Source organism: Hetaerina americana, unplaced genomic scaffold, assembly GCF_022747635.1.
Source record: "Hetaerina americana unplaced genomic scaffold, ioHetAmer1.1.p SCAF_3, whole genome shotgun sequence".
NCBI lineage: Eukaryota > Metazoa > Arthropoda > Insecta > Odonata > Calopterygidae > Hetaerina > Hetaerina americana.
In genome coordinates this window covers 48,844,078-48,859,053 of record NW_027286874.1, presented here as the reverse complement: position 1 = coordinate 48,859,053, position 14,976 = coordinate 48,844,078, and the positions used below count along the sequence as shown (strand labels likewise).

The 14,976-nt window shown below is 36.4% G+C and overlaps 1 protein-coding gene across 8 annotated transcripts in view; it reads left to right on the top strand.

Annotated features, from left to right (window-relative positions):
- sls (sallimus) overlaps positions 1-14,976 on the top strand; it is a 249,950-nt gene that overhangs the window by 22,622 nt on the left and 212,352 nt on the right. For all 8 annotated transcript variants that reach the window (XM_071587293.1, XM_071587296.1, XM_071587295.1 and 5 more), the window contains exon 2: positions 13,409-13,445. In XM_071587293.1, the coding sequence (XP_071443394.1) occupies positions 13,409-13,445 (37 nt within the window). The remainder of the gene's footprint in view (positions 1-13,408; positions 13,446-14,976) is intronic.

The window sequence follows — 14,976 nt, the reverse complement described above, 5'->3', positions numbered from 1 at the left end:
GAAAACCCACCGCCGTCGCTCACGGCGAGCTGGCTGGTGCGCCAAGGCGAGAGGAACCCGCCCTGGGTGTGACGTCACAAGTTTCTCCAGGAGGAAATACGTCACACGTTGCAGATCAGTGCATGTCCGGTACCGATCCAATGTGCTGCCCATCGTTTCCCTAATATGGAGAAATGTCACAAGCATTATTTGGTCACGCTGCCAAGTTTAAAGTTGTCTTCACTATCAAGGTCTCGAGTAATCCGCCCTCTTGAGCCTTGACAGTGCCATTCTTTTATCTTTCTCCTTCTTCGAATGAATAATGCATAATTGGCGGGGGATTTTCATAGACGTAATTAATTTTGCGTATGTTTTTGTCTCTCATTAAGTTTTCGAAGAGCAAATATTTGTGGTATTATTTTTAATCGAACCACCGTACATCCCGTTGTTTTTTTTGTATCTTCACTGTCTGCAATTATTGAGGTTGCATCAATTGTAGTAGATACTTTTCATGTTGTGATTCCACAAAAAACATTTTGACATATTTATGGAACGTTGATTGCGGAAGTCTTGTTACCTACCTTAACTATTTATAGATATTATTATTTTTATTCGAATTTAGAAAACATTTATTGCATAAAATTATGTAAGTTGACGAAGAAACACGTGAATTAAGAAAACTCGCTCTGATAAAAACCAACTGATAACTATTTATTTAAATTTTCACAATCAGATACAATATTTTATTGAACTTCGGATGCATCAATTTCATATGTTAATGTTAAAAAACTGTATGGCCACAGTCTTTTAAAAATATTATCTGTAGTACTTTTTATCGATAAAAGCACAATGGCATGAGTTATTAATACGATAGCCAAAATCGATTAGACATCAATTTACTATATCGCCAAATTATATTTATCCCCATTATTAAGAAGATACTTGGTTAGATTTCATCCTTTCACTGCCTACAGCTGTTAAGAATGTTTTCGTGAAATTGAGGTTGAATTCACATTAGCCGTCAGGGTGCAAATCAAAATCCGATGGTCCATTCCAGTCCATTAGACATATATGCAATTAGAAATACTGCAATATCGGCAGTGAAAGAGGAGTGTAGCAGGATTCAATAACTATTTCCTCAAAAAAGGGTGAAAATTTACATGAATAGATTATTAGTTTTTTGAAGAATTTGACAAATGAAAGTAAGAATAAGAGTTATGTAAGAATTGCTGTAATGACCGATTATTATTACTTTAAAAAAAGAGGTTTAAAGTACTTTTCGGAAGGTAGAGTTTGATAGCTATTGAAAATATTTCAGTAAACAGTGGGAAAACTAAATAAAAAGTGTAAGTTCAAGAATATAAAAAATAACAAAACAAAGACATAGCTACTGCTGGAGGAAGACTCGGATCAATGAACAGGGCTTAGGCTAGGTCGGCCTCATGAAGTAGGGAATGAGACTGCACATCTTAAACTGGCTTGCGGAAAGATTGAAAGATTAATAACGGCACAGTCTTTGTTCGGTTTTGTGTACCAAAGGCATGGGTTGTAGTTAAAAATAGTGTGGAACAGTCATAAATATATCATCAATTCCAAAAGTTTCACAAATTATTGTGGAGGTTTGTTAGAAAGTGTTTTAGGACAACTTCAAATTGAAATACGCAAGGATGATATATGAAATACTAATACGCGTATTAAGATGAATCTCTATAGTCCATCATATTTTTCTTGGGAATGATAATTGAGGTGGTTTCCCGTTGCCTTCCTCAATAGTGTTTTTAACGTGACACCATCACTTACTGGCCGCCCCACTGGGGTCAGACGCCATTGCAGCCGCCTCACTGAGGAACAGACGCTGCGTGGACTACCTTTCGTCTGGCTCCTAACCTTCGACTTATCTGGCATGGGTGACCCTACCAGGAGCAATTTTTATTACTCCCGCCAGCACAGCTCTAGGGGTCATCGGAATGCACAAGCCCTTCCACCACGTCAAGGTTGTAGTCCGGGGAGGGATTAAGATGAATAATAAAACTTAAATAAATCATATGAAATATTAAAAAATGATTTCATTCATCACATTTTAAAACACTATTGTACGAGTATATGATTAAAACTAGGCCGGCTGGATAATTTTGCATTTGTACTTCTCTGAGGGTAAGCACCAGCGAGCCTTCCATCCGGAAGTTGATTCAACAGGGATAGAGTGTTCAGATCCCACCATGCCGTACGGGTGGAAAATTGAAATTTCTATCTAAAGTTTAAAAATATAGTGCTAATTTTGCGTATACATCCTTCTTTCCTTCTTTAACGTGTCTAGATCCCCATAAATTGCATAAAAGGTTACTTATGGTATAGTCTATGAAAGTCTAATGGCTGTAAATTGGGATCATCATTTAAGATCTCAGTTCGCATGACAGGGAGTTCCACGTCCGAAGACTTTCTTATCTAATTTCAATTACTCTTAAAGCCCTCTCGAGACTCGGAAGTTAATGAAGTACTGCATTGTAACGGTTGTACGCGAGGTCCTAATAGTCTTTTCTGAGAAGAGAAAGAAGACAAATGATGTGGCAGGGTTGCTTCTGCCATCAGCAGAAAAAAAGCGATCTAGTTGATGCAGAGGTCGTAGGCATATTTCTGTGCGTGATAAGTCAATGCTGGCCTATAACGTGGTGATTCCAACGCGTGAATTTAAAAAACACGAGTCATCAAATTCTCAGTTCTAAAACTAAAAGCAACTAAAGCATTATTCTCTTTTAGTTTTTGGCCTGAAGTTCTGATATGGTACATAGAGTAAAATATTTAAAATTCCATAAGAAATATTTTCATCAAGACGCAAAAAAATAAATTTGATATTGTTACTGTACGAGTAATTGTTACTGGCACGGTTTCACAGATGTTGACTCCATGCTGCGGATGATGATAACGTACTCCCTCCTGTGGTGCTGCGACATTCAGCCCCTCCATTATCGAGAGCGAAATTAATGCATTAAAGGGGGAGGTGATTAAGCAACTTGATATAAAAATAGAGCGTCTTCACATATTTCATTGTTAAGCCTTCGTCGAACAGATATGCCATTTTCCACGCCATTCATGTCGTTCTGAAGTTCGTGTCGAATAAAAGTCGACTTTTATGAAACCCACTTATTTGCATCATGTTATAACGGAGGTATATGGCCTATACCGAATATCCTTGAGAGGTAATTCTTTTTAGCTGTTTCAGGCCTTCGTCATCAATCATTTGAATTTGCTTATAAAATCTGCTGGTACATAATACTGCCTCGACTCGGCCATTACGTAAATGGAGTTCTCTTCAACCTCTGAAACGAGATGTATGACTCTAGAGAGATCTAAAACAAGACCTGAGTTAGTTCAAAATATCTTCTGGGATTTGAAGCTATGTTTTGATCGCAATATTATTATTCATATTGCATTATGTATTAATGCGTGGCGAAATCTTTGATGTCCGTATATAGTGACTGAATGACTGCCTTTTATAAATATTGAGGTCAAGATAATTGTTTCGAAATCCGAGTTACGACCCTGAATTATCCTCGAGTCCAATTTTAAATTAGAATTATTATTTCAGTGATAACATTCGTCATGCCGTTCATTTTTAACGACCACCTTTGTTAAAATCTGAATCGATTAGAATTGAAATGATCGGTGATGTCAGTTAAAGAAAATGCCATTCTTCGCTGAAGTAGCCGAATTTTTTTTTATTTTTTTAGATGCTTAATGATTTGTTTCGATATATTGTAGAATGTAAGCAGCAATCTCTGTGTATATTTTTTTACTCGGTCTTACCATCTTCCTTTCGAAATGTCAACCTAGGAATTCGAGGAGCTTCAATATACGAGTAGTTTGGTGCAGACTGGAGGGTCGATTTTCGTTCTAATCACACATAGAGCATTTCATTGTAGTCATTTAGTGAGCGTGTCATTTTAGCCATTTATTGAACATTTCGTGTTATCCATTATGAAGTATCCGTAATTTATAGTAAATGGTTTCGTGGTAACCGCCATTTATTTGGAAAAAGATGAGCTCATCTTCTCAGAATATGAAACTAAATAGTTTTCTCTTTAAGTCGTTCGATTGTATCTCATGTATCCGCTACAGTAATTTGAAACTAAAAAGTCAAACATTTCCATTCGTATTATGCTATTTTTCAATTTTCCTGCACACGTTTAATACTCTATTCCCAATAACATTACTATCTACGTGGGTTTTTTCACTGAGCGAATGCGTCAATTCTCATATTTATTTTCTCACTTACAAATATTTACTACAGACATTCAGTTGATGCCATCCAATCCGTTCATTTTTTTGTGATTACGTATCAAGTACGGATTTATTAATTACTTTGTAATGACTGTGAGTAAATCAAAGTTTTCTGTATTCGATTAATGTTTATTGTTTTTAAGAGAGAGGCCCTTTCACAAGAGCAGGTATCACATTAAGGTCTCGCATTATAACTCACTTCATTTCCGTTCGCATTCCCTATGCCTTTCTGGGTTTTAGGAGACCGTTTTACCATTTTCGGAGTCAAGCTCGAGCGACTTCATATTTCCTGGAAAACCCGCAGACGTCGCAGAATTGTCGGAAGGGATTTCTCACTTGTATTGCCTGTGCTGGCCAGTTAAGAAGCGTTGGAAGTATAACATGGCATTTGGGGTCGAATATAGGGAGAAGTAGGCTGATCGTGTGTCAGTGAAGGAATTTGGGTAACGAGATAAGTCCTTGTCATAGACCAGAACATAGCATTATGCTGGTGCCCGCAAGCCTTCTCATACCTTCCTGTCAACGTGATTCTTCGTCCACCCTGCCTCTGTATTCCTCTCTGATGATCTGCAAGAACTCCGCCGGAGGAGCCCCTAAATGGATCGAACCAGTAGACATTCTATTACGAGTTAAAATTCCAAGATCTCCGTCTTGAGGTCGCTAGCCATCTTTGGAGTGCCAGCTTCCTCCGAGGAATCGAGGAGGTGACCATTGGAAAATGCTTATTTTAAGTTGAATTCTAAATGTGCAGTCATTTCGTCTCTATCTTGTGTGTTCATAATTCTCAAATTCTTCTTTAATCCATACCAGAAGTTGATACCTAAGTTAAGAAACTAGGGCAATCGAGTCGGAAGTCGGCAGAGACTTTCAGCTGAAGATCGCTGAAAGTCATATGTTTTCATGAGATATAACTCATCAGGATTTTAGTTGTTATGGCGCAAACCCAGTTGAAGTGTAAGCTCGATTAATAGTACTCAGAGGAAGAGAACTAGGCACTGGTATTTCGGTACTAGTATCCGGATCAGGAATCCTAGGCATCAGTCCTCACCGGTAGCAACCAACCTCTGATTCACGCTTCCGAATTTGTTTTTTGTCCTAAGTCAGAGATGAATAGTGATTTCTATTTTGAATCTAGTGAGTTCCTCCTATTTTGACCTGTGTATCCTGCCAGGACTAATAAGAGTATAATTCGTCTATTTAAAATAGATTTTTTTCAAGAATAGCCATCTATTCGACGAGATATTCTGTATTGACGACACGGACTAGACAATCACGACCATTTCTTAAACCGAGGCACAATTACAGCAAGTACAATAGTTGTACTCAAACTCTCGTTTTTATCCTGCAGAAAACTATCTAAATTTGCCGCGAATAATAAAGTAAATTCATTAATGGTTCTTTCCATTAACGTAAATGTACAAAATTGCCGCATAATTAAACTGTCGCTTTAAATTCTAACAAGTACTATCTAGTTCCATGGTAAGTTGCTCACTAGGTCACCAGTGGATGAAGACTATATGCTACCATACAATTTTATGAATTTACTTTGGTAAAAACCGTGCAAAATTTTTAATGGTCAGTTTAAGAAAGAAACTCATTTGTATACGGATTGAATTGGCGTGCAACATACAGTAGAAGGATTAACTCTCCCAGAATATGTGCAAAGTTTTCCAAGATATTACTTCCTACCCGAAAGACTCACGCTTGAAGATTTAGTGTGTATCATCATTCGTTGGTGATGGATAACGACTGGATATATATATATATATATATATATATATATATATATATATATATATATATATATATATATATATATATATATATATATATATATGTATGTATGTATATACATATACACACACACATATATATATATACATATCTATATATAAATATATATAAATAATATATCTTCGCTCTCGTTCCTTTTTCCACTACCATCTCCATTCCCGTTCATCCTTGTGAAAGAGCTGCAATCCATTTATCGTCAAGACATTCAAATTCTCATTTATTGTGTGATTCACATAAGCGCATTCCTCCCGAGGCTTGTAGTTGCTCAATGTAAGCATATCAAAAACTATAATGAGTTAATGAGAGCATGTAATGACTTGGTCCGCAAGATCACACATTCATGAGACATTGTTTGCAGCTCTATACTCTTTCATCAATGTGGAAGCTCTATATGTATTAGAGTGGGATTTTTTGCAAATATCCTTAGAATTCCGAAATATCTCATCGTATTAGTGTAGGAAACGCATCTAATACAAAATTGACATGTACTTGACATTGGTCTGTACATTGAATTCGAATAATACTTATGCAATACAAGCATTATTATTTTCTATTTATAGTTACTTTTTGTCGAATTTAAAAACTGGCTGATTTTTCTGGACTTAAAAGACCGCCGCACTACATTACTACGCATATGAATAACATGCTGAACAACTACAGGAACAACCTGTATTACGTTCCAATGCAAAAATTTCACAATGTAAAAATCATTCGACTTGCCCGGGATTATGCTACTAATTATGTTGATAAGTGCTCTCCGCATTAATTGTACATTGATTTCTTAATAATCATTCGGAAAGTTTCTATACTATACATTTAAAAATTACACATAAAATGAATTCCTTTCACCAAAAAACGAATATAACTTAACTATAAAATAATTATTTTATTCTGTCATTTTTTTAAATTAAATTATTCCAATAAAATTTCTCAAATAAATTTTCGTTGGCCTTAGGATCCTTAGTACCTGAGTAATACTTTGACTCAATGATTGAAGCATTTATTTCCTACAGCGGCAAACTGAGAATCCTGTTTTATGAGGAAAATAGTTGATGTGGCTTGATGGCTTTGTACATTTATTTCTATGAGTATACTTTGAATTTTGTCCCTTGTGTATCACTTGAAAAAAAATAATAACCATTGATAGCTATTGAGGCGTAATTTTAGACAGACCTTTTCTAGCCATATATAAAGAAAATGTAATCTAAGTTGGTACAATAATATCTTAGTAAGTCAATGTATGGCATGGCAACATTATGGCAAAGAATACATAATTTATTCTCATAGCTTATGATAAATATTGATCAGTTGAACATTATTCCTCTTTAGATTTCGTCCATTGAACTCAGGCTGACCTACATGCAACACTTAAAAGTAGAGAAATGGTCGATGTAACAAAAAAGGTAATTAAAACAAAAAAAAAATTGGCACCGTCAGTTCAGCTGCTCCAGTGAGAGCCATTCTCATAATACGCTATCTGTTTTGAAAAGACAGCATATTGGGCGTCCATAATGAATAACTTCGAGTTCAGCCGATTAATCCGTATGAAATTAATCATCAATATGCCAAATAATTTTCTATTCTTGCTTCGCGGTGGCATTGGTTTGGATACCGTCACCGTAACCAATGAATTCCCAAATAAATGTGTACTAATGATTCGTGGATCGATCGGAGCCATTGTTAAGGCCCTCACATGTTGAATCAACTCCTTGCCTCACAAAATGAAAGCGTGTGAGGAGCAAGGAAATTAACAAAAGCGGTATGAGGTCCAGTGGTAGAGGGATGGTTACTGGAGGTAACAGGCAGTAAAAACAGGGTTGCGTGCGGCTGTGTACCTGAAGGTTATATCCACTCTGTCTGATGGAGCGTAAACCTTTGCGGTGATACTTCAATTTTATTGTTTCGTCTCCAATTCTTCTTGTTCGCCATCCCTCGAAAATTCCTTCCTCTGTTTTCTCCATCTCCATGCTTTATTTTTCGAATCTAGTTACTCTGCGCCACTCTCAATCAACCTCAGAACCTCGTCGAAATCCATTCGTATTTGTTTTGTAGCTCATCCGTTGTTTGACCCGAAGTGAAACCCAAATGTTTGTTTCGGAATTTTTTGTTTGTTTTCCACTACTCATTAGTTGTTAATTGGAGATTAATACAAACACATATTCGAGTATTGCCTTCATTCTTGCCATACAAATTCTTAATTACACATAAAAGTTTCCTTAATCATTTTACTACTACGTGTGGTTTAATATCGGTGGCAGTCACATCCGCAAATGATGCGTCCCCTGCTGTCCCTCATGCATATAATCCTTCCCGGCCTTATATATCCTTTACCCTTCCCCATTGCTTTTCCAGGCCTTTCTTTTTTCCCATTTCCTTGCTCCGTCTCTCTTTTGTCTGTATTTACCCACCCATGCCCGCCTCCCCTTGACAGTGGTGTGCTGCCTTAGCTCAAGGTTGTCTTCCATAGCCTTGCGTTGAAACCGCAGCGCAGCGAGTAATCATGTGCCCGAAATTTTTTTACTAGTTTTTTTTGGGCTCTTCTGCCGTCCGTGGCACAGGGCGTTCACATGATAAGGGCGATTTAAAAGGCAAGTAGCGTATTGAAAGGCTCTGACCAGTGTGTCTGTTCATATATTGAGGTCCTTTTTTAAAACTCGGTAAGGTCTTCAAATGTTTATGGTAAATTTATTACCAATTAAAATATTTCTATAACGGATGCAATTTGTTGAATACGGTTATTTTTACCCATACCATAACTGTTGAAAAAATTCCCAGAGATGGGTCCTCTTAAACCTTATGGATTATCACAAACGAACTTCCTGTCTCAGCACTTTATTGTGAATGTGATATATTCCTGTGTGAAATTTTATCCGTCAAGAAGTAAACGTGGACCAAAATATTCATCGAATAATGCCAGCGGAAGAGTCAGATGCTATAAAGCTGATTCTCGGTACTTTTGAAAAATATTGAGGGTTCATGAATACTCGAAGTGAAGCAAATAGACTGAGGAAGCTTTATTAGAATGCGGTCAGACCCTTCCGCGGGTCTCTATCCCGAAATGAATTGGCAGGTGTGCTATTTACTTATCCCACAACCTCCTACCTTTTCTAATGTCAGTTTTTCTTATTTCCAAAGTTTCAGCTTAAAAAAGCTCAAATTCTCTCATGCCTCAAAAATGTTTCTTATCTCTTACCTATTCCGTTTTCTTCTTTCTTCCCGGTCAACTCCCTCGCCCGCTTTCATCCTTGTCCAAATTCTCCCCTCCGTCCTACGAGCTGGTGCAAGGCAATCTCAACAAACCATCCATGACCCTCCGCAACCACAGCGACCGAAAAATTTTCCCCGAGCCTCTAGCGTACATCCCCCACTTCGAAATTTCCCTCCTCCACCCTTCAATACACCCACTTCCTGACCCTCTCCCCTGCTGCCTCCTTCGTCAACTTCACGCATTTCCACTCTCTATTCCCTAGTGCATCTTTTTGGAATTCTCACATCCCTTCCTTCTTTCCCATTCCTTTTCACTCAATTTATCTTTTTTCGCGACGGTCTCCAACCATCCATACCTGACTTGAGCGGTTCGCTCTTCTATCTTTCTCCATCTCAGCTTAAGTACTTATTCTTCTATTCCTCCACTTCGAGGCTTACCGTGCATAAATTTATCACCCAAGACACTTTTAGCTTTCGGTAACATCGTTCTCAGTTGGCTTAGTGAAAAGATAATATTCTAATAAGTAAAGGAAAGGATGCTTCGCAAGGAATTTCATTCCTAAAAATACGGTAATCACCGAAGGTTTTCCTGGCTTCACCTAATAAAATCTACAAAAATGTGCATATGAGAAATACCAAGACACCTAACAAGTCTTGGTTATGTTGCGAGGGAATGGATTTTATTCTAACTATAACACTGACTCCGGTCTCCCAAACACCGACAATGTTATTGGTCTCTGGTTCAAAGTAATTCTACAGGGGAATTTCACTCGCTACCCTGCGTCTTGGTGTTCGGGTGTGAGTATTGTGGTCATTCCCGAACTCATGGTCAACTTTTCTGTAACCAAAATTTGCAATAAATACAGCTTATTGCTCATAACGTTTTACCTAAATCGTTTCCATAAGCGAGCCTATCACGTATAACCATTCTTCCGTTTCAACTTGCAGCAGCTACCGCTGACGCAATATCAACGTGTACCATGTATGCATTACTCGTTAATCTATCAGTATAGGATGAAATATTATTTTCGCATAATGAATTATGAGAATTAAAAAAAATGTAATCACTTGGAATAATTGAAAAGCTAATGCGTAATATAATGAACAGTTTGGGCCACTGAATTCATCCTACAATACAGATACTATTGGTGAAGAATATGTCCTGCATGAACGAGACGATAATTTGAATTTCTTTTCTATCGACTTATCCCTCTACGTTGTCATAATTATTGTGTGCGTAATAATGATTATTAATATACGATGATCAAGAGAAAGAATAACTCAAACCAGGTGTATACAATATCAATTTGTTTATAATGTATCATATCATAGAGAACGTTATGCCCGACCTTTGATTATTTTTGGATTGAACTGAGAAATCTTTTTGAAACAAAAGATCCCAGAAAAATTACGTGCTACCCCTATTTTTGTGTGAGGTTGCGACGGAGAAAAATTTTGGCAGCATTCACATATACACGACCTGAAAGAACTTTAAAAGTCTACATCAATTCCCAAAGGTGTGGCTCATTCTTTGTCCTTGGTTCTGCACTATTCTAAATTAGAAAGTTCAAGATAAAGATGAAATTAATAGGTTTGTTCGTGATTTAAACATTATGATGAGTTAATATTTATTTCACTTATTTAAATTTTTAGTCATATGTTTTTAACATTAAAATATCCAGCATATAGTATTCAGGATCATCTACGTAGCTGTTTATAGTTCATAGAATATTTTCCAGCGTAAATCTTATTAACACCCAAAATAAAAAATCAGCCCTATTGTTGATCACTCTATCATGGACTAGTTGGAGACTATTTTAAGAAAAACGGTGCGGTTAGAAGTTACCGTTATCCTCCAGCCGAAAATAGGATAGATTATGTTGTCTTAGCACTATCTCAGAGTCCTACTGTTCTCCGTTTGTGATTCTCATTTCTTTCGATGTTACTTTCATTTCATTCTCTCCTCGACCACCCTCTCTCTTTTTCCCACCCTCTTTAAGCCCCTTCTCCTCCCGTTACTAAACCACACCTCCCCTCCGCTTCCCACATATCCCTCGCTTGCACTCTCACTCCTCTATCAAGGGAACCAACAGCCTTTCCCCTCCTGCCCCTCAACCTTGGACCGCAGTCGACTCCTATTGGCGCAATCTCCGGGGTGCTCCCTAAAATGGGATCCGGAAACGCGATCTCCTTCTCCCGCCGCTCTCCCTCAGGGATTACCCCTTTCCCCACACCAACCCTTCTCCTCTCGACGCCCCCTACCCTCGCCCCTCCTCTTTCGTCAAAGCGCAAACCGCACCGCGTCATCGTCCTCTCCACTCCCGTCCACAAAAATTAAAATAGGCGCCGCCGACGACGCTATTCGTCGGGGGATACGAAACTTGCTGGAATTGGCTTCCCACTATCCCCAGTGTCCAGATTTCTTAATTTAATTCCTTCTTTGCTAATTACTCTTCTAAAATTCTTATTCTCCTCAGCAATTTAAGACCAAGCTTTGTGTTTCAAAAACTGATCGATAAGCGTTATTTGAGACATTTATAAGACCTATCGTGCTTTAAATGAAAGCTTTATTATCATCAGCAAATCATACTAACCATTAATCTGCTTGACTATTTTCTCTCCACCCTTCCTTTCCCATCCATCCCTATTAGCGCAAATGACCTTAGCACTGAGTCGCCTCCCATAAATACTAATACTATAGGGATAAAAAATGATTGTATAAGCGGTCCCTTGAGGTTAGGCATGGATTTAGATTAGATGTCTCAAAATTCCAGTTCCGCTATGAAGTGCTCACCCAATAATTCTACCCTCAAAAATAGTTAATAATAAAACATTGGGAGAAAACCATTTCTCCTTATTTCTCTTTTAATCCTATAGAGAATAGCAAACACACTTCATGGAAAGTAAAAGTTATGGGAGAGTAGCCCCCTTAAAAAATTTCTGGTACACTTCGGACTTTTGCCTCCCTTTCTGATTAGACCTTTACTGATTAAGATAACTTACCGTTATGTGTATCTCAGGCTAGGAAAGATGAGGGTCTGTTATATGTCATATGCATAAAATACACGTAAATGTCCGTACGAGAGGAGAGAGATTTGGGGAATCTCATGCAATGGGAGAGAGATTTTGGGGAAAAAATGCAAAAATGGGGTAAAAATGTGAATTCAAAAATGTGCAATCAAATGCGGGTAAATAACCATGTGCTTACAAAAATGGGTGAACAATAAAGAATTTTTAGGTAAATTTGCATTATTCTTGAAGTATGGCAAAGTCAGCTAACTCCTACTACTAGACCACTTAGAAAATATAATATTATACACTCCACACAAGCATTTAAATGAAATGGAAATACCAAGTGTGATACTTAGCACTTTTTAAAGTGATAACATAAGATCCAATGGTGTTCATTCCATTCTTAGCTCATAAATATTTTCATATTTCAAATTAAATGGGTTTCATTTGTTTGCTTTATTCTTTATTTTATTCCTATATTGTAAAAAAAACATTTCTCCTTCGTAAACCAAATGTTACACTGACTTTTAGGAACCTAAAAGCAATTCTGGCTACGTAACATTTCAACAAACTGCCTCTATCTCTATATTTTATGCTAGGAAATATGAGAGAATCATTTTCCAAAATATCAGTGTTGTCATAGGACAAAAAAATTTGTCATTTTTAGCATCTTAAAGTGAGAAAGCAAACTTGAGGCCTCCAGGATAAACAGAAAACCATACTTTTTGGTATTCATTCATTATTTTTGTTATTTGAACAAACTCATTACTCACCCATCCTAAAGATGATGGGAATTCTCATGGTTCCCTCCCATTACCCTTGGGCTTCATTTCATTTTTTTTGTACTTCCTGAATCCATCTATCGTAGACAGGTACTGGGAGGTAGTATATACTAAACCTGCTTGTAGGGACGGGACATATATAATAAAGTGTGAGGAGAGAAATTATTATGAGATGAGTGCCATTATGCATGGGATATAACAGTTTTCACTGCTATTTTTTGTTTGTCTGTTCCATGTTTTCAGCAGTTAAACTGTTTTTTCAATGTGCTCTATAGCAATTAAGTACAATTTATTATTTTATTTCTATGGCTCTTCATAATTAAAAAGTTAATTCATATTTTTTTTATCTTTCACAGTCCAAGGCATGCTGTATGGAAGTTCTCCACAGCCAATGTAAGTTTAATTTAAAAAAATTCAAGAATAAGTAGCTGTAAAAAAGATAAAATATTGCATATTTTACAAATTTAATCAAATTGTCAAATGTCACAATTATAAATTGCAATTTTTGATTTTGGGAAATCTAGATTAAATGTAACAACTTGTTTTCCTTATGCCTCTGTATATTATTCTTTACCCTTCTATCTTCCTCTCATATTCTCCCTATGTGTGAATTATTATTGTGGGTTGTAGGAGCTCAATTTATACAACCTGTACAAGTAATAATAATTGTCTTTACTGTTATCATTACTAAGTGAGAGTATTTATTTTGAGCCAATATAAATATAAAGCTGTTGATGTACATTTAATTAATATATTGCTGAGTTTTAATGCTTTTGATAAAAAAGTTTCAATTCAGCATAACCTGTACTCTTTGTATAATAAGAGATCACCCATGAAGTTCAACCCCAAAATAATTATCTATGTTCTATCTTATGTCATCTCTTTACCTTATAACAACAGGAGTCCTTATTACTCTTTATTTGCAATGAATTTCAACTGTTTTTGTTTATCAACTTAAAACCCTAAATATTTGTATGATTTATACCTGTTTCAACAGCTGCCTAATACCTATGGTCCAGGTAAAATTTTGGAAAAACAATACTTCTACTCTCTCCTAATTATTAACATTTATGCCCAAGTCAAAATAGTATGATGCACTTTTTATAGGCTGGATTAAGACGAAGGCCCCAACATATGCTTAAAATATTAGAACTGCAAAAATATTGCAGCTAAATACATAACAATTTCCAAAACCCCAGGTTAGAGTTAAATTTTACCTGATTTTTTTCCCAGAATATAGTTAAGTCGTAAAGTCATATTTTTAGCATTTGTGGTTTCTTTGTATGGCAGTCAGTCTTCGCTCTCCTAGAGTTTAATAATTCTCTTTAAATAAAATCAAATATATGGTACCCTGTATGAGTAGAAAAAGATACAGTTGCATTCAATGAAATTATATAAAATATTTAGGATACGGATTTGCCAAAATCAGCATATATTTTAATGGCAAAATGGCATTTTGCTGTCGATTCCATCCCATTTTATAGTTATTTTTAAATGTAGCCTTTTTTATATTTCAATACAATCATTTTATTTTATATAGCTAGTTTTTAAAATATAAAATTAGTAAAACATTTTCAAGCTGTATTTATCATATTTATAATTAGAATTCCAAGTGGCCAACAGGGCAGAATTGTTCTACATTTTTACATTATTGGAATAATAATGCACATAAAAAATGAACTCATCATGTATTAGGGAGCGTAGAATTTTCGTTTCTGAAATAAAACTGAAAAATGGAGACGTAAATACCGGTAAAAATACCAATGAATATTGTCTTTAAGAGAGCAAGAACGAGACTGGAACACACAAAGAAAAATGAAACAAATTAACACGGCTTCCGGAAATTACACGTATTATATATACATGGGTTTAAAGAACTTCATCGACGGGCCAACGGTGAAGGACGACTAGTTATGCCACATCA